The 17,678-nt window shown below is 53.3% G+C and overlaps 1 protein-coding gene across 4 annotated transcripts in view; it reads left to right on the forward strand.

Moving 5' to 3' along the window:
- The window catches only part of CLCN4 (chloride voltage-gated channel 4), a 63,661-nt gene that overhangs the window by 20,173 nt on the left and 25,810 nt on the right, over positions 1-17,678 (forward strand). For 3 of the 4 annotated variants that reach the window (XR_006710640.1, XM_045470546.1, XM_045470545.1), the window contains 4 exons: positions 5,397-5,565; positions 8,431-8,530; positions 13,128-13,315; positions 15,628-15,750. Coding sequence is in view for 3 of the 4 variants with exons in the window: in XM_045470546.1 (XP_045326502.1) it covers positions 5,397-5,565; positions 8,431-8,530; positions 13,128-13,315; positions 15,628-15,750 (580 nt within the window). In the remaining variant the exon portion in view is untranslated. The remainder of the gene's footprint in view (positions 1-5,396; positions 5,566-8,430; positions 8,531-13,127; positions 13,316-15,627; positions 15,751-17,678) is intronic. The other variant, XM_045470547.1, reaches the window with a different exon arrangement.

A 17,678-nucleotide genomic window follows, 5' to 3' on the forward strand; every position in this document is an offset into this window, starting at 1 on the left:
CCAGTGGGTAAGTGTTTTCAGCTCTGCGGGCCTTACCGTCTCTGTCGCAGCTGCTGCACTCGGCTGCGGTAGGGCGAAGCAGCCCCAGACGGTGGGTAAAGGAAGGCGTGCGGCCATGTGCCCTTAACACTTTATTTACAGAAACAGGCGGTGGGCTGGACTTGGCCTGCGGGCTGTGGTTTGCCAGCCCTTGCTTTATGCCCCCAGCGTTCCTGGGCCCGAGCCAGCTCCCAGACCCCTGTCCGAGGTACCGGAGCTACCAGCAGACCTTTACCTACCAACAGGAGTCAGCAAAGAAAGCATCGTGATCCACTGGGAGAAGGACAGAGATAAGTAGGCGACCGAAATGCCCATCAGCGGATGAATGGGCCAAGACGACGTGATGTGTACCTACAGTGGCGTTTGAAAAGGAGCCCTCCCATGCGCAGCCACACGGATGAAATAAGCCAGTCACAGAAAGACAAATACTGCATCGTTTCATTTACAGGGAGTCAGACTCACAGAAGCAGAAGGTAGCAGTGGTTGTCAGGGGCTGGGGGGGAGCGGATATGGGGGGGGGGTTGTGTATAAAGTTTCAGTTACGGAAGACGAAAAATATCTAGAGATCTGCTATACAACATTCTGCACAATAATGTGCTGTACGCCTAAGATTTGTTAAGAGGGTGGCTCTTGTGTTGTTACTGTTTTAAACATCATTTAAAAAAAAAACAAGAAAAACCGAGCATGCTTTTGGGTTGCCAAGGAGGAAGCCCTCAAATCCCTCTGGGGAAATTAGCGCACGTTGCCTAGAGACAGTGAAACAGAACAGGATTCTGGAAGGTGAATAGAAGCTTTCCAGTCAGAGGGCAGGAAAGCCGTTCAAGGTAGAGGAAACGGACGCTCAAATGTATGGGTTTCTGCGTGACGTTTTTGGTCAGACATGCTGATAATCCTTATTAGCCTAGGATGGGGTGTTCTATGTTCAGTCAGGCCTTGGTTATACCTGGGTCAGAACCCGTCATTCTTTATCTCGATCTGGGTGATTTCCTGCCTTCATTCACCTTGGAGAAACCGTTTTGTTATTGCCGACACCCAACTATGCAAAGTGCGGGTTTCCTTAACATTTTACAGATCCCTGTTTTGAGGGTGAGCCGACCCATCCAGAGCTGTGTTCGACATCGACGTCCTAAGTTTTGTCACCGAGAGTGTCACAGTTAACACATGCTTGTGTTCGTTGGGCCCTGGGTGAAGTGAGTTTTACTGGAGACGGTCCGTTGTCGTCATCTGCTGTCGAACACTTTGACCCTAGCCCCTTGGAGTCGTCCTACCGGAAGACCAAACCTAGATACCTTCTTGCCTTAAAGGACTGCATAAAAGATCTAGGCGCCCCATGTGTCTTCCAGAGCCCCTTTGTAGGTAAACAGGGTCGCGTGGGAGAGATGTTACTTTGTCAGGCCGCGGGTGCCTCCAGCTGGAGGCGTTTTATCAGCCGGTCCTCATCCCGTCCCGTCCCGTCCCCGGGGCTGGTCTGCGATGCCACAGCTCGCTTATCTGCCTCATTCCTCTTCTCCCTCGAGCCCAAGTAACAATGTTAAACACTGTTAGGACGCCGCCACGTGACAGGCTCTTCAAAAAACCCGGTGGCTTGGAACAATAACCGTTTATGCTTCTCACAGTCTGTGGGTGGGCTGGGCGATTTGATTGGGCTAAACTCAGCTGATCTTGGCTGGGCTCGCTCATCGATCTATGCCTGGCTGGGCCTCGGTGACCTAGGATGGCCTCAGCCAAGATGACCCAGCTCTCCATTCCGTGCGGTCTCTCAGCTTCCGGCATTCTAGCCTAGGCTCCTTCCCGTGACAGAGGTGGAGGTCAAAAAAAAAAAAAAGCAGAAGCTTCATCGCCTCTTGGGATCTAGACTGAGCACACGTGCATGCTGTCACTTCTGCCACGTGTCACAAGGCCGGTGCAGAGTCACTGGGTGGAGAGATGGACTCCACGTCTTAACAAAGAGGACCTGTGAAGTCCCCTTGAAAATGTGGTAGATACACGGAGGGGTAGAGAATATGACCTTTTTTGCAGTCAGCCCACTGCGTAGATCAGGGATCAGCAAACGCTTTCTGTACGCGGCCGGAATACTGAACATTCTAGGCTTTGTGGGCCGTACTGTCTTCGCCATGACCGCTCAGCTCTCGTAATGTGAAAACAGCCATAGCCCCTACCTAAACGACTGGGCACGGCTGTGTTCCAGCTGCAGTGTGCTGAGCCCTGACCTGGATGATCCAGACCAAGTCGGAATCTCAGATCCAGGTTCCAGGATGTTGTCCTTCCTGAAACCATGGCCTTGAAGCCATAAACATAGGTGTCATGTGCCAGCAGAAGCACTCTTCTTGGAGAGAAGAAATGAGAACAGGTGAGAGGAGCGGGGCTCCCCGCTGAGGTACAGATGACTGTTGGCATCCATTTGGGGCTGTTCCTTGAACCATGATGAATTTACGGAGGTTAAGTTTATTTCTCAGCAAGTCCTTGGAGTTCGATTCTAGTTGCTCTCATGTTTGGCTGGACTCTCATTCCTTACCCATCCATGTCTCCCACCTGGATTCCAGATAGAATTCTTTCCATTTTTCTAACCTGGATGCCCTCTTCTCACCCTCCCCCGGACCCTCCTGTCTTTCCTAATAATCCCAGGGTCAGAAGTGACCTCACCACCTCCTTCTGGGCTCCCACAGAAGACCCCAACTAAATCCCGTTTATTTTCCTTTACCGGTTATGTGTCTAATTGTCACGACCATGACCTACTCCATCGGAATTTAAAGGTGGTGACTGTTCTCAAGAGTGACTTTTTGATTCAACCCTGATTGCCTGGAGTTGTTGCTTGACTACAGATTTGGTTAAGCTTCAGGGAACACGAAGTCCCTTTTTAATAGAATGTTCGAGTCTCTGCTCTCTTATTTTTCCCATCAGAGATTTTCTTTGCCACATATAATACAAAGCTGTTACCACCTTGTTTTTGTAGAAATGAAAATGAGATCTTTGCTTTCTAATTTCACTCCTTCCTTTTTATTATTGGTTGCTACTGACTTATGCAACATGATTCTTCCCTGGGTACCCATCAGCGGGTATAGTTTTCAGCTTGGCATAGCTCAGACCTCAAACTTTGAAAGTTTTAAAGCAGCCGAGTTGCACAGACGGTCAATAAATCACTCACTATTGCTACTTTATTGCTTGTAAGGTGATTACCCCACTTTGCCCATAGCGACTTTTCCATTTGATTAAAACGCAGTTAGTTTCATCAGGTTGTGGTTGAGTCCTCCAGATATAAAAAGACATAAAGCAATGAGAGACGCCTATGCTCAAATATTTTTATAACTACCCTTTGCCTCTTTAACCATCTACTCCAGCACTTTTGTGGTCCTCGCCCTATAATTCAAATTTCCATGCTCTTCGCCAAAGTAATTTTTATTTAGTGCTTATTCCAACCTCTTGTCTTTGTAAGAGCGTATTATTTTTTCTGCTAACTGGTGGGGAGCATTGGTCCTGCTGCAAAGCATTTTCTACATCTCAAATGAGCTCCTACGTGATCTGTAAATCAGGCCCTGATGGTGGTGTAACGTGGAAGGTGTCTTGGGGGCCAAGATAGTGGGAGTGGAATTGTTATCTTAGGCAGGAAGAAGAGAAACTCTCCGCCCGGCTACCGTTCTGGCAGCCCGAGCCCTTTTGACTGTATTTTAAGAAAAATTAAAAGCGAGTGCCTGTATCCAGAGCTTCTGTGCCCAAGGGGCGTGCGGCCAGCCTGGCCCGGCTCTTGGCCTTTCTTGTCTGTTTGGGCTGCTGTGATCAAGTCTCACAGACTGGGGGGCTTACAGACAATAGACACTTAGGTCTTGCAGTTCTGGAGGCTGGAAGTCTGACGCCGGGGGGCCAGCCCGGTGGGGTGAGTGAGGGCCCCTTTCCCAGTGAGGACTCCTCATTGTGTTCTCACACGGTGGAAGGGGTGAGGGAACTCTCCGGGGTTTCTTGTATATATATATATATGTATTTATTATCTATTATTTTTCTTAAAGTTTATGTATTTATTTTGAGAGAGACAGAGACAGCACAGGTGGGGAAGTGGCAGAGAGGGAGAGAGAATCCGAAGCAGGCTCTGCGTGGGCAGCACAGAGCCCGACGCGGGGCTCGAACTCGTGAAACTGCGAGATCATGACCTGAGCCGAAAGCAAGAGTCAGACGCTTAACCGCCCGAGCCACCTGGGTGCCCCTGGGGTCTCTTGTAAAAGGGCACTAATCCCATTCGTGATGGCTTTGCGCCCCTGACCTAATCACCTCCCCAAGGCCCCACCTCCTAACAGCATCACCTTGGGGGTTACGACGTCAACATGTGAATTTTGGGGGGGGGGGACACAAACATTCAGACCGTAGCATGGGTCACGTGGCAGGTCATCGTCTTCCCTTGTCGGTCTCCGTGGGACCCCGCCCAGGGCCACCGCCCTCTGCAGCTCACCCTGGCTTCCTGGCATGCTCGCCAGCATGCCACATCTGTAGTGACGACCACAGAGGCTGCCTGCCTGCGTGGTCTCCTTCATCTCACGAGAGGACCAGTCACTGGTTTGGTTCCAGGGATTCGATTGTGAGCGGCGCGCCTCCGCCCTGCTTCCCCTCCAGTGCTCTCGTTTGGATGGCTCCCTCGCTTCCGCAGTACTTGAGGTTTTCCAGAAATGCGGGTGGCCGATCCTCGTGATTTGCGGGTCTGCGTCTGCGCATCTGCCTACTCGCTAAAACGTACCTGTAAGCCTTGCCCCCCAGCCCCCGCGCGTGCCTCTGTCCCGGCTATTCACGGACATGTGCGTGTGCAGAGTGGCGAAAAGTCCCCAGAGAGGCGCGTTCCCAGCCCCTCCGTCTGATTTCAGCTCCCAGACTAGAAACGAGTGTCCTTTGCCCGGACTGTTTCGTGCCAGGGTTTTCACATTTTTGTGCTCTTATTATGGGTAATTGTGCTGTTGGCAATGGCCCCGAGATGCAGTGCTCCTGGTGTTTCCATTTGGAAGAAGGCTGCAGCGTGCCTTGTGGAGAAAAGACATTTGTCACACACGCTTCGTCCAGGCACGACTTGTCGCGCTGTCAGCCGCGACTTCAGTGTTAATGAATCAGCAACATCTATTCGGTAAGATATCCTTAAACAGGAACACAGAAAACAAGGTTGTAGATTGACCCGTTCACAAAAATGCGACCTCGTTTACAAAGATGATGCTTGCGGGAGCCTAACCCCACCTAACGCTTTGGGACGTTGCCTCCGTGCTCACCAGTTTGGAGTTCATGGTGCCTTTACAGAACGTAACGACCGCGCACGACAAAGGAAAAAGTACATGTGGGTGATTCTGCCGTGTCTGTGCAGATGTCCTGCATGATGGTTTTAATCACAGGTTCTCTCTCCCAGGTGTAACTAGCATGGTCAATGCAGGAGCGATGAGTGGTTCTGGAAACCTGATGGATTTCCTCGATGAGCCATTCCCTGATGTGGGGACATATGAGGACTTCCACACCATCGACTGGCTAAGGGAAAAGTCACGGGACACCGACAGACACAGAAAGGTAGGTGGCCTTCCTAAAAGACATATTGAAGGGGGACGCTTCCTGAGCCGAGATTAGGGTCACATGTCACATGCTGGGCTACGTTCTAAAAAAGCGAAGGGCTAGTGGGAGAGGCAGAGAGGTGGACAGATAATGAGGGTATTAGGTGCTCGGGGTGGGGGGCTGTGTCATACAGAGGTATGGTGTGGGGGGCAGGGAGGGGACTCCGGAACCAGACAAGTCAGGCACATCGTGCCCTTGGCCCCTTTAGGCGGGGTGACTTTTGGGGTGTCATTTTGGGACCCTGGTTTCTCTTCTGCGAGGATGGAGGTCATTCGGCGTAAACACCGAATGAGGTGTGTGTGTACGAAAGCACGTATTTCAGGGCCTGGCGTCTAGCGGGCAGTCAGCACATACGTCAGTGGCCACGGCGAGGTGGTATCGGGGCCGTGTGATCATTCGGGAGGGACGGTCAGGGAAGGGTGTTTTAGAGAGGGTGACATTTCACTGGGGTCTGGAAGGATGACTGGGAGTTTGCTAGGCGGGGAAAGAGGAAAGGGTTGCCAGGTCAGGAGCGGCCCTTTTTCGCGTGGCGGAGGCATGGCAGAACCCGCGCCGTGAGTGCTTCCGGCGGCTCGGAGGGCCGGCGGAGGGTTCCCAGAAGGGAAGACATGAGTCTGGCGGCACGGGCCGTGGAGCCGCGCTGGGGGTGGTGGCCAAGGAGGCCGCGAAGAGGGGGTTGGGTTCCTCTTCCCGGTCGCGGTCGCGGCCACGGAGTGCGAGAAAGATGCGTCGCGACGGGAGACGCGGGAAGGAAGCTCGGAGATCAGCTGGGGGGAAAGAGGAAGAAGGTGAGACCGAGGGCAGTGAAGAGGCTCCGGGTCAGGAGTTCGTCAGGGGAGCCGCCGACGGGGATTTGGGGCGGGTCTCGGGGGCGGGCGGGGAGCGGAGGCCTGGACGAGGCCCCGGCCGCGGGTTCGAAGCGGACGAGGCCTCTGTTGGCGGGAGGGAGGAAGAGGGGAGCGGCCGGCGGGAGCCGCTCCGAGTGCGCACCGTCGACGCAGCCCGCGGCTGGGGACGGTTGGCAGGTGGGGGGGCGCCCTGCGGTTCCGGGGTGAGGTCGGGGCTGCGGGGGCGTCGGGGGGTCCGCAGCGGCCGAGGCGGCCTGCGTGCGGAGACGGAGAAGGTCCGGCGGGGCGCAGACAGGGCGCCCGTGACAGACGCTTCGAAGAGGCACGTAGAGGCGGCGGGGGGGGGGGGGGGAACCGGCGAAGTGGCCGCGAGCGAAAGGAGGGAGAGAGTGGCGAGGTGGCGGACGGGCCCTCGGGGACGGCACCTTCCCGGTAGGCGAGGAGTGTCCCGTCGCTGCACCGAGCGGCGGGAGAAGGGGAAGAGACGCGTGTGGGGGTGCGGCGGGGTCAGAGGACGGCCCGGCCCCTTGGTCCCCGGCGAGGAGGAGGGCGGGGGACGGGGCGGCCTGCGGCCTGCAGCCGCGGCGGCCGGACTCCGGCCCTCGGGCCCTGTCGGGCACCAGAGTGTTCCCGGAACGCGGCCACGCACGCCGCTTCGCCCCTTCGCGTATGCGTTCCTCGCGGCTCCTTTCGTGCCACTGTCGCACGGCCAGGTAGTCGTGCCAGAGGCCCGCCGGGCCGCGGGGCGCACGGTCTTTCCAGAAGATGCTGTGAAGGGTGCCGAGAGGAAGGCGTCCCAGGAAGGCGGGGCTCTGTGAAGGGGGAGCAAAGGTGACCCGTGCGGCTCATTCGGCTCATTCGGAGTTCTTACTCATAACGTTCACCCTGGGAGAGAAGCAAAGGAAATGAACTCGTTGAAGGGGTTCTTTGGCGAGCAGACCTTACAGTGTCAGTGAAAGCTGGAATTCTTGTTTTTATTTTACTTATTTTTAAATTTTTTTTAATGTTTATTTTTGAGAGAGAGAAAGCACGAATGGGGGGCGTGCAGAGAGAGAGGGAGACGCAGAATCCGAGGCAGGCTCCAGGCTCTGAGCTGCCAGCATAGAGCCCGACGTGGGGTTTGAACCCACGGACTGTGAGATCATGAGCTGAGCTGAAGTCGGATGCTTAACCGACTGAGCCACCGAGGCGCCCCTGTCATTCTTTTTTTTTAATAATGTTTATTTCTTTATCTTTGAGAGAGGAGAGAGCACATGTGCGCACGAGCAGGGGGGAGGGGCAGGGAGAGAGGGGCCTCCAACTCCTGAGCCGTGTGATCACGCCTGAGCCCAAACCAAGAGTTCGATGCTTAACTGTCTGCGGCACCCGGGCCCCTACCCCCACCCCCCAGCAGTAATTCTTATCGAAAGTGGTGATGATGAATTCATGCCTCCCTTCGAATGGCTTCTGAATAATCAAAGATCAAATCACACTTCGGAAGTTTTAAAAAAAATTTTTTTTTTTCAACGTTTATTTATTTTTGGGGCAGAGAGAGACAGAGCATGAACGGGGGAGGGGCAGAGAGAGAGGGAGACACAGAATCGGAAACAGGCTCCAGGCTCCGAGCCATCAGCCCAGAGCCCGACGCGGGGCCCGAACTCACGGACCGCGAGATCGTGACCTAGCTGAAGTCGGACGCTTCACCGACTGCGCCACCCAGGCGCCCCGGTTCGGAAGTTTTTTTAATTAAGTGATTTTCGGGGTGGGGGGGGATTCTAATTCTTTGGGGACTGCTATGGCATCCTTGTCACCCTGTGAACCAGAAAACCCATTCTGTCATCGTGCTGGGCAACCGAAAGGATATCGTCAGTGGGAATTTTGTTGCTTAATCCCACTCGTTTTCTTAGGCACCCGTTTCCCAAGGAAACCGTTCCTCGGCAGGAAGCATGGGTTACAAAGCGTATCCAGACGAACCGCTGTGTCTTTTTGTTTCTAGATCACCAGCAAAAGCAAGGAGTCCATATGGGAGTTCATCAAGAGTCTGCTGGACGCCTGGTCAGGATGGGTGGTGATGCTGCTCATTGGCCTGCTGGCGGGTATGTGGAGGGCACGTGGCGGACACGTGGAGGGGCAGGAGGTCCTCCTGGGCGGAGCTGGAGGCACCGAAATCCCAATCGACAACTGTCTGGGACAGTATCCCGAAAAAGAAGCGATCCTCTCTTATCTGTCGAGGCTTTTCTTACTTGAAATACCTAGGAGCAAAATACACGACCACATGTCTCACGTGACGTGTGCCATCAGTAAGGCAAGACCCCAAGGCGTGGGCCCGAGTGCCGTCACTGGAAAGCTGTAATTAGAGAGCTGGTAGCCGCTTCTGCATCGCACGGTCGTTCATTGCCGTAGTGGATTTTATTTATTTATTTTTTTAATTTTTTTTTTTTCAACGTTTATTTATTTTTTTGGGGGACAGAGAGAGGCAGAGCATGAACGGGGGAGGGGCAGAGAGAGAGGGAGACACAGAATCGGAAACAGGCTCCAGGCTCCGAGCCATCAGCCCAGAGCGTGACGCGGGGCTCGAACTCCCGGACCGCGAGATCGTGACCTGGCTGAAGTCGGACGCTTAACCGACTGCGCCACCCAGGCGCCCCATCCGTAGTGGATTTTATCGAAGGCACATAGTTTGCATTGTATGACAGAAAGTGTGGGAGCACTTTGATCTCTAAAAACCAAACCCCATAGGAGGGAGGTGTTTACGGATACTGGCAGGCCCTGGAACGAATTGTACACATCCTAAAGATACTCAGGATAATTCCAGCCCCCCGCAGGCTGTGGCCTAGGCCCAGGGGAGATACCTGCAGGCCGACGTTGTTATGACCCTCAGGGACTCCGGGCCCTTCATTTTATAATCCCGTCACCCTGCTGCCAGCGGGAGGTGTCCAGAGTGAACGGATGAGTATCTGGAGGGGACTCCTGCCCTTTGAATGTCACAGGTACCAGCTCTCCCTGGAAATTGTTTCCTGAAACTTAGTTCCTTTTAGGAGGCTGTGAAGGTTAACGTCTGAGAATAAAATATCTGAGCACACTAAGAGATGCCCTTGATAAAAATCACCTGCCTGTAATATCATCATAGTTGTGGTTATAGGATCGATCAGAGGATCACTAGAATACAGGCTGAATGTAGTAAATGTTCTAAAAAAGAATATTAAGGGGGCATAGATACACATTTTCCGATTACAGAGGATTTTGATTTCTGGGCATTCTTTCATTTATTCCATATACAGTTCTGGGAGAGGCTTGGTTGCCAGGGAGGGGCTCCATTGGCCTTGGCCTGTCCTAAAGAGCCCAGACTAGTGTGGAAGCGGGGGCTCTTTCCCTCTGGTCACGGTGGCTGTCCATCCATTTCCCTAATTTTAGCCTCCCTTTCCCGGGGGCATCCCCTGTATAAAATGGCAGCAAGGCCGGCGGGGACTTTGATTTCACGGATATACGGTGTTTCGCCACCAATTTGTTTGACTGCTTCCACGAAGACCTTTGAAAGTGGGCAGGGTAGGAATTTGCTGTGAATTTTGACGTCTTTATGTAGAATAGGTGTATGAAGCTGTATACTGTATCATTATTCTTGCCTTCTGGGAAGGACAAGTAAATAGAGGAAATGAGGAAATCCGGAATAGATACTCCAGCATCTTCCCAGGGCGCACAGCGCAGCATGGATTTATTGACGAACGTAAGAGCCTGATTGGGCTCTCTTTAACCAATCTGACACTGCCCGGTTGGTTTCACTGCCAGCCCAATTTTTGTCAGTTGTTTCAGGAAGAATCACCTGGGGAATGAAAACAAAAATTCTGCTGCCTGGGCTTCAAGGAAATAGGATCCCTGGAGATGGTGCCCTAGCATTGGGTAAAGCCCCTCTCCTCTTTTTCTCCCAGCCCCCTCTACCTGCGATTCTAATGTGCAGCTGGGGCTGAAACCCCCCTGGCGAAGGGCGATCCCTTGGACACACGAGCAGACAGATCTAGGAGGAAGGCGAGAAGGGGATGATACTGACAGTGAAGGTGGCCTTGAAGGGAAAGTCAGCAAATTGTGTCCCGTTCACTTTTCCGTTCCCCAGTTGTTCTGACCCTGGGGGAGGACTCAGGGGTCCCGCTGCCTGGCCTGGCCTCTCCTCAGCGGCGCCCTGGGCATCCTGTTTTGGCTCCCAGTCTGGGGAGGCCTGAGCAGCATCGCCTCTACAGGGCGTTTATCAGGAATCACCACTGGGCGTCGCTGTTGTTCCACCGAAGGAAGCTGAGCTGCACAGTGTGGGCCAGCCCGCCGTGTCTGCCCGGGAGGTTGGAGGAGGGATAAGGTGATCACAAATGAACAGTGACGAAATTCGGGGGGAATCCTTGGGTCTTGCCCTTGGGTATCTACTGGACCCCTCCCTCACCATCATTAGGTCTTCGTTCAAGTGTCCTCTTCCCTTGAGGCGTTCCCTGACCACCTTTCCTAAAAGTCCTCTCTCCCTCTCTCAGCCTTGCCCCAGTATGCGTGTGTGTGCGTGTAAAACCTTCATTAAGACATAATTCACATCTTGTACGATTCACCTTGTTAAAGTGTACAATCGAGTGGTTTTTAGCGTATGCAGAGTTGTAAAACTGTCACCGCTATTTTAGAACATTTTCATCAGCCCCCAGAAGACCTCCATACCCCTTAGCTATCAAGCCCCAGTGCCCCCAGCCTCCTCCCAGCCCTAGGAAGCCCCGGATCTACTTCCCGTGGCTATACGTTTGCCTCTCGTGGACATTTCACGCAGTGGGATCCTACCGTATGTGGTCCTGCGGTTGGTTTCCTTCACTGGGCATCGCGTTTCGGGGTTTGCCCTGTCACGCGCGTCAGTGCTTCACCGTTTTTTGTTGCCAAATGCTGTTCCATCGTGTGGATAGACCGCATTTTATTTCTCCGTGCGGCAGTCTGGGCGCGTGGGTCGTGTCCACTTTTCGACTGCCGAGAGGAGCGCTGCCGCGAACATTCGTGTGCGAGTCCATGCACGGACTATGTTTTCCTTTCTCCCGGGTGGACACCTTGCAGATGGCTGTTTTCCAAAGTGGCTGCACCGTTGTAACGTGCTGGATTTTTCTCTCTAGCATGTCCCACCTGCTATCGGAGCCCCCGATTCACTTCTTTTGTCCAGTGTCTTTCCCCCCATGATGTGCAGTTCCACGAAGGCGGGGACCTGAGTCTGCCTCGTTCACTGCCATATCCCCAGGGCGTGGACTAGGGACTGGTGCGAAGGGAGGAGTGAATGGCTGGACCGGGGTTTTCTGGTTTTCGTTCATTTATCGCATTATGGATGTATAGTTCGCACCGTGTCTCCGACGCAGATACAACAATGGACGAGCCACTTGCGGACATAGAGTGGACACAGAGTCTGGACATCTGGCCATGGCATGCAAACCACACAACAGGATCTCCACCCTCCCAGCCCCATTTATGGACTAGACACTATACACACACGTACACTCATCACACACGCACTCACGTTATCAGGATGTGACAGGTATGGTGATGGGGGAATGCCTGGGAGGTACGCCTAGCCCAGACCTAGGAAATCAGGGAAGGCTTCCCGAAGGAGGATGTAAATACTGACTCTGGAAGGTCAATAGGAGATTGGCGGGTGTGGGAAGGACAGTGCTGGCCGAGGTGGCGCAGAGAGGAGAGCCTGGTGTGCTCCATCCAGGAACATGGTGTGGGCAGTGTGGCGGTTAGCGATGGAGAGAGCTGAGGCTGGAAAGGTATGAGGGGCCAGCTGTTCGGGTCTGCTGCCTGCTAAGGATTCAGGCGTTCTCCTGAGAACAGGGGGCGGCTTTCGGTGTAACAGGAGAAGAGCAGGGAAGGGTGAGCCGTGTCGCAGGTGTGCGGACGCCTTTGGTGTTGATGCAGGTGGGGAGGTGGTATTGAGATAAAGATCTAGTAATAGTTTGCAAAATGTAGCGGCCTGCAAGTCTTCCCTGCCTCTGTAAAAGACTCTAGAATGGGTTATTCTGGAAGGAGACCCAAAGGTAGGCTTCCGTGGCCCACCGCACACTCTCTGTTATCTCACTTCCATCGGACTTCAAAGCAGTTATTTACTCAGATCCACATGGTCCCTTATCCATAATTTTAAAAATCCGGGAAAGTCCTAATAGGTGAGATTTTCCAAGTTTGGTTCCCATTTGGTGGCAAAACGGTACTTAAACGATGAGGCTGGTATAGTCATTACGCCTCCGTTTTCTCTGAATCGTCAGGTTGGCCTGAGACAGGTTAATAATGTGTGTGATCTCAGCCTCGTGCCCCAGAAGCCGCTGAGGGGGTTGCATCATTTACAGGGCACAGGTACCGTGTTTCTAGACTTTGGAAGGGGTGAATTCTGAAAGCTGCTTGGCCCCGGTGGCTTGTGGTGACCTAAGACCTGCCTGACCGTCAGCCCTGCGGGATTTCAGGCACGCAGGCGGCACGGATCGTTGTCCTCTGCTCGTCACCGGCCTGGGCGCTGCTTGCCCACGCCGTAAGTGCTCAGGAGACCCGACGATCGATGAAAGAAACTTTCTCTACGTGTTCCTTCTGCTGCGTGTTCATCTCCTGGTCCGGCCGTGTCTCTGCGTTGGCCCCGGGCCCCGTGTTCTCCTGTGTCATCACAGGGCGACTCCTCTAAGTGGCTCTCGCTGCTTCTTCCAGGCACCTTGGCTGGGGTCATCGATCTCGCCGTCGACTGGATGACCGACTTGAAGGAGGGGGTCTGTCTGTCTGCCTTCTGGTACAGCCACGAGCAGTGCTGCTGGACGTCCAACGAGACCACTTTTGAGGACAGGGACAAGTGTCCCCTGTGGCAGAAATGGTCGGAGCTGCTGGTGAACCAGTCAGAGGTGCGTTTCTGGGGAGGGTCCTGGCTGGGAGCGGCCGCTGTTCCACGGGCGCTTGGGAACCTGGGCCTTCTGTGACTGTCTGTACTTTTACCTCCAAGTGTCTGTTCCGGCAGCTGTCGGTGCTCAATACCAGTGCGGCTTGGCTTTTCCCAGCTCTGATGTGCAAACCGAAGTTGGAAAAGCCTTCCGTACCGATTCGTGTGCACGGTATACGTAGGCGTTCGTAAAAGCCTTGTTACTTTTCTTAGCGAGAGTGGTCTGTTGATCGTGCTGCAGAAATAGGGTTGCTTTTTATACCTTCTAATAAAAGAAGTTATCTTTTTTTTTTTTTTTTTTTTAACAATACCAGCTTCAGTGAGATCTAATTCACCTCCCATATGGCTTGCCCATTGAAAGCGTGCAGCCCACTGGGTTTTAGAATATCCGCAGCGTTGTGCTGTATTAACCACAAAATAATTTCACAACATCTTCATCATCCCCAAGGAAACCCTGCACCCCTTAGCAGTCCCCCCCCCTTCCTCCCAGCCCTCCAGTCAGAAGCAACCACTCCACTGACCTTTCCGTCTCTAAGTGGAATCATACAGTACGTGGACCTTCGTGTCCGACTTCCCTTTGCTCGTATGAGGGTTTCAGGGCATCCGCCTCCTCGCCTGGTTTTGATTGCAGCCACCCTAGCAGGTGCGAAGTGCTATCTTGGTGGGGTTCAAGTTCTCATCTTCCAGTGCGGTTCACGAGTGCATCGCAGAGGGTGCTTCTGGGCCTTCTCTGATGGGAGCGTCCCGGCACAGGGGACGTAGAGCTTCAGATCTGTATGCATGTGTCACTGACAGATCGGAAACCCAGGTCGGGGGGCGCTGGGTCGGCAAGATTCACGTTAGGGGTAACTCAGAGACGTTCAAGCTAGAACTGTTTTTGGAAGATGGATGTGATTTATCCCTTTTCTCCCCCCCCAACCCCCTCCCACGCACTCCCCCCTCCCCTCCCCCCCCCGCCATGTACTTGCCACAGCTGAAGCGATGTGGAATGCACTTGGCCATTTTGCTAAACCTCCTTCTCAGCGGAATTGAAAATTAATTCCTTCCAATCTGAGAGGTAGACAGGGATCTTGAAATCTCACACGTTCTCAGTGCTCTCCATGACGTCCAAAAATAAATTCTCTCCTTGGGTTGATGGGAGTGGGCAGGCAATATTGGCTCGACACCGTGTTTTATTTCTTCTCTCCTCCTTGCAATATGGTTTTTTTTGGGAAATATGGCCATCTATCTTTTCATCCGTTTCTAAGATTTATGCTTTGATTCAAAGAATGACTGTTACCAAGAGTGAGAAGTTATTTTTGGTCTCAAAAAAGCACATTTTTAAGTGGGTGAAATGTATTCTTCGGTCCGATTTCTCTTGCCTCGGGTGTGAATATATGGGATTGTAAAGGCCAGAACGGTCTCCTGGAACGTGGTTTTGCATTTAATAGGCGCACATGCGGCCGTATCCGTGGCCTGACTCCTAGGTGACCTCGCTTTCTTTCGCCCCTCACTTGAGTGATCCAGATGGTGGCAAGAAGCTGAGGCCGAGAGAAATGTCTCCACCCGGCCAACCAGGTCCTCAGCATCAAAGACCCCAGACCGTGTGTTTGGTTCAGAAAGCCAGCCTTCATTCATCAGATAATTTGGAATAAATGGTTCAAGGAGTTATTCTGAAGGAGATGAACATGCATTTTTCCCTCTAAAAGCGCCTGGAGGGCGTGTCGCGGCGCACTTTGCTGGGCCCCACCTCGGGTGTGTGTGACTCGGCAGCCCCGGGGCGCAGCCTGAGAACCTGCATCCCGCACGCGGGCTCAGGGCTCAGGTGATGTGGATGCTGTGGGTCAGGGGACCACAGCCGGGTGGCTGCATCCTGCAACATTGGACGTGGCCTCCGTGAAAGCCCAGGGAGGCCGGTCCCCCGCCGCCGCCAGACAGAGCCTCCGGGGTCGCCAGGGCAGACTTCTGGGCGTCCCGCCTTCCCCTACCTGTGGCGGGCGAGGGGGAAGGCCCCGTGACCTTGGCGGTTCCCCGAGTGCTGAGGGTTTCGCCCCGCGGAAGGTGTGTGGGCACAGCTCCTGGACGAACGCCCGGTGCCGTGTTTGTGTGTACCTGCCGTAGCAATGGCAACCGCTGATAAAACCAACGCTGGCCTTTTTGTTGACACGGGACCGGATGGGAAGCTGGCCGATGCTTTCAAAGCTCCCGCTGTGCCCTCTGCACGGAGGGGGCGGGCGGGCGCGGCGCTCAGGTTGGTGACGGCTCATCTTTCTTTCTTGTTTTGTGTCTGTCGTCTAGGGCGCCAGTGCTTACATTCTGAATTACCTAATGTACATCCTGTGGGCATTGCTGTTTGCGTTTTTGGCCGTCTCCCTGGTGCGTGTGTTTGCACCATACGCCTGTGGCTCGGGTATACCAGAGGTGAGTGCTGGCTGGATTTCTGTGCCGATAATAAGCCTAGCAAACACTTATGTAGCACCTAGGTGCCAAGCATGTGATCTCTGTTAACTCATTTAGTCCTTACGGTGAGACGAGGAGGTAAGGTCTGCTATTTTGCCCTTGAGAGTTAAAGAAACTGAAGCACAGAGAGGTTAAGTAACTTGCCTGAGGTCACGAAGCTGGTTAGCAGCAAGTTGAACCCAGCCGTCTGGCTTAGGGATTTATGCTCTATATTCAGGATTTATGCTCCATTGCTTCTCAGATGATTAAATTCTTGTCTTTGCAAGCCAGGCATAACTCTCACAGCCTGTGGAATCAGAGTTAATTAGCCACATACATAAGTGTGGCACTTCAGAAACTTGTAAGTGCACCTGTGACGTAATGTGAGCAAAGACAGCGATGGACGTTTGTTACCCAGAAAGTTCACTGATGAGTCAACTCTCTTGTGGGTCGACTCCCTTGCCCTGTTTTGCTCTTCTGGTGACACGGTAATAGCGATCCTTAAAAAGCTTAATTCCACATTCAGCGCATGCACTGTGAACGCACCCTTGTGGGCTCAGAGTTCTTACGTCTTTTTGCATTTTCGTGTAACCAAAGTGTAAGGGAAGTGACCTCATCGATCAGGAGGGATGCTTGAGATTAAACTGCCCACCTAGGAGGATCTGCTGGCTAGAATAACGAGAGTCGGGCTAATTCCCCAAAAGCCCAGATGCTGAAAATTTTGGCCAGAAATAAGTTCACCGGTTCTTATGTTATCACTACCATCGATGCAGTTACGTTTTCCTTCAGGCTGGTGCTTCGGCCACACCCCTAGGTGGTGGGGATGGTGAGTTTAAAGATGTGACCGATGATGGCAACAGCCCCACGTTGGTCCCTGCTCCCCTGCGCCCACATTCTTTGCTGGTATTTGCCAGCACTGCCGCTGTTCCGGGCGGTTCACGGAAAGGGCTGGAGTAATTGAGAGGCTGCCGAAAGAAAAGCGCGACATCGTCCCGTTCCGGGAAAGAGAGAGAGAAGAAAAAGACCTGATGTGTCATGTTGACTTTTTGACGGTTTGTATTAACACGTTACCGCAGGAACCTGAAAGGCAATCCGGTCGTGCTGCAGCGCGACACGGGCGTCCCTACAGCTCACGGGGCCGTGCGGAATCGCACAAGAGAAACCACAGCGCTCGTGGGGAAGATGGCTCCAGGAGCACAACACGCAGAAACTGCGTCAGCGACACATATAGAAAAGACAGAAACCCAGTCGAAACAGTAGCCCGGCTTACACGTGTTAAATGGTTAAGAAATCTGTACTCGCCACTGAGCGTGTGACCTGGTAGACGTGGGAGGCACGTGCCGCGTGTGTTTTGTGCGCTCCCACCGCGTTTCTCCCAGCTGAAATTGTGCATAAACAGACGCGAAATTTGCATTATGCTCAAGTTCTTCCCTAATGCGTGAGTCACGTTGGAACAGATTTGTGTTTTCAAAACAAGCGCTGTGACCAAACCGACTGTGTTGTATTTGGTGTCTAAGAGCTGACGCACCCCAGATGACAGAAAGAGCAGACTGGTGTTGGCCTCTCAGTTTTATGATCCCACTGCCCGATGGTAGGCTGTTTTTTTTTTTTTTTTTTTTTTTTTGACCCAAGTCGCCTTTCCAAAATGAGCAGGTGGCCAACGGGGAATTGGAAAATTTCAGGCGGCAACAACCGGGGACACATGGCTCAGCTTGCGAACTTGTAGGCAGACAGGGGGCTTGGAGGTGAGCTCTGTCTGTGAGGGGCCACCTGCACTTGGTCTTGTCCAAAGCGGGCATCTACTTGTGACAGCTGAACCGGAAAGGAGTTAAGTCCTGAGTCGGGCATCCCGTTTCCTATGTGGCAAACGTGCAGGGCACACGCTGGTGTGGATGCAACGCAGAAAGGCC

The sequence above is a fragment of the Leopardus geoffroyi genome, chromosome X (assembly GCF_018350155.1).
Source record: "Leopardus geoffroyi isolate Oge1 chromosome X, O.geoffroyi_Oge1_pat1.0, whole genome shotgun sequence".
NCBI lineage: Eukaryota > Metazoa > Chordata > Mammalia > Carnivora > Felidae > Leopardus > Leopardus geoffroyi.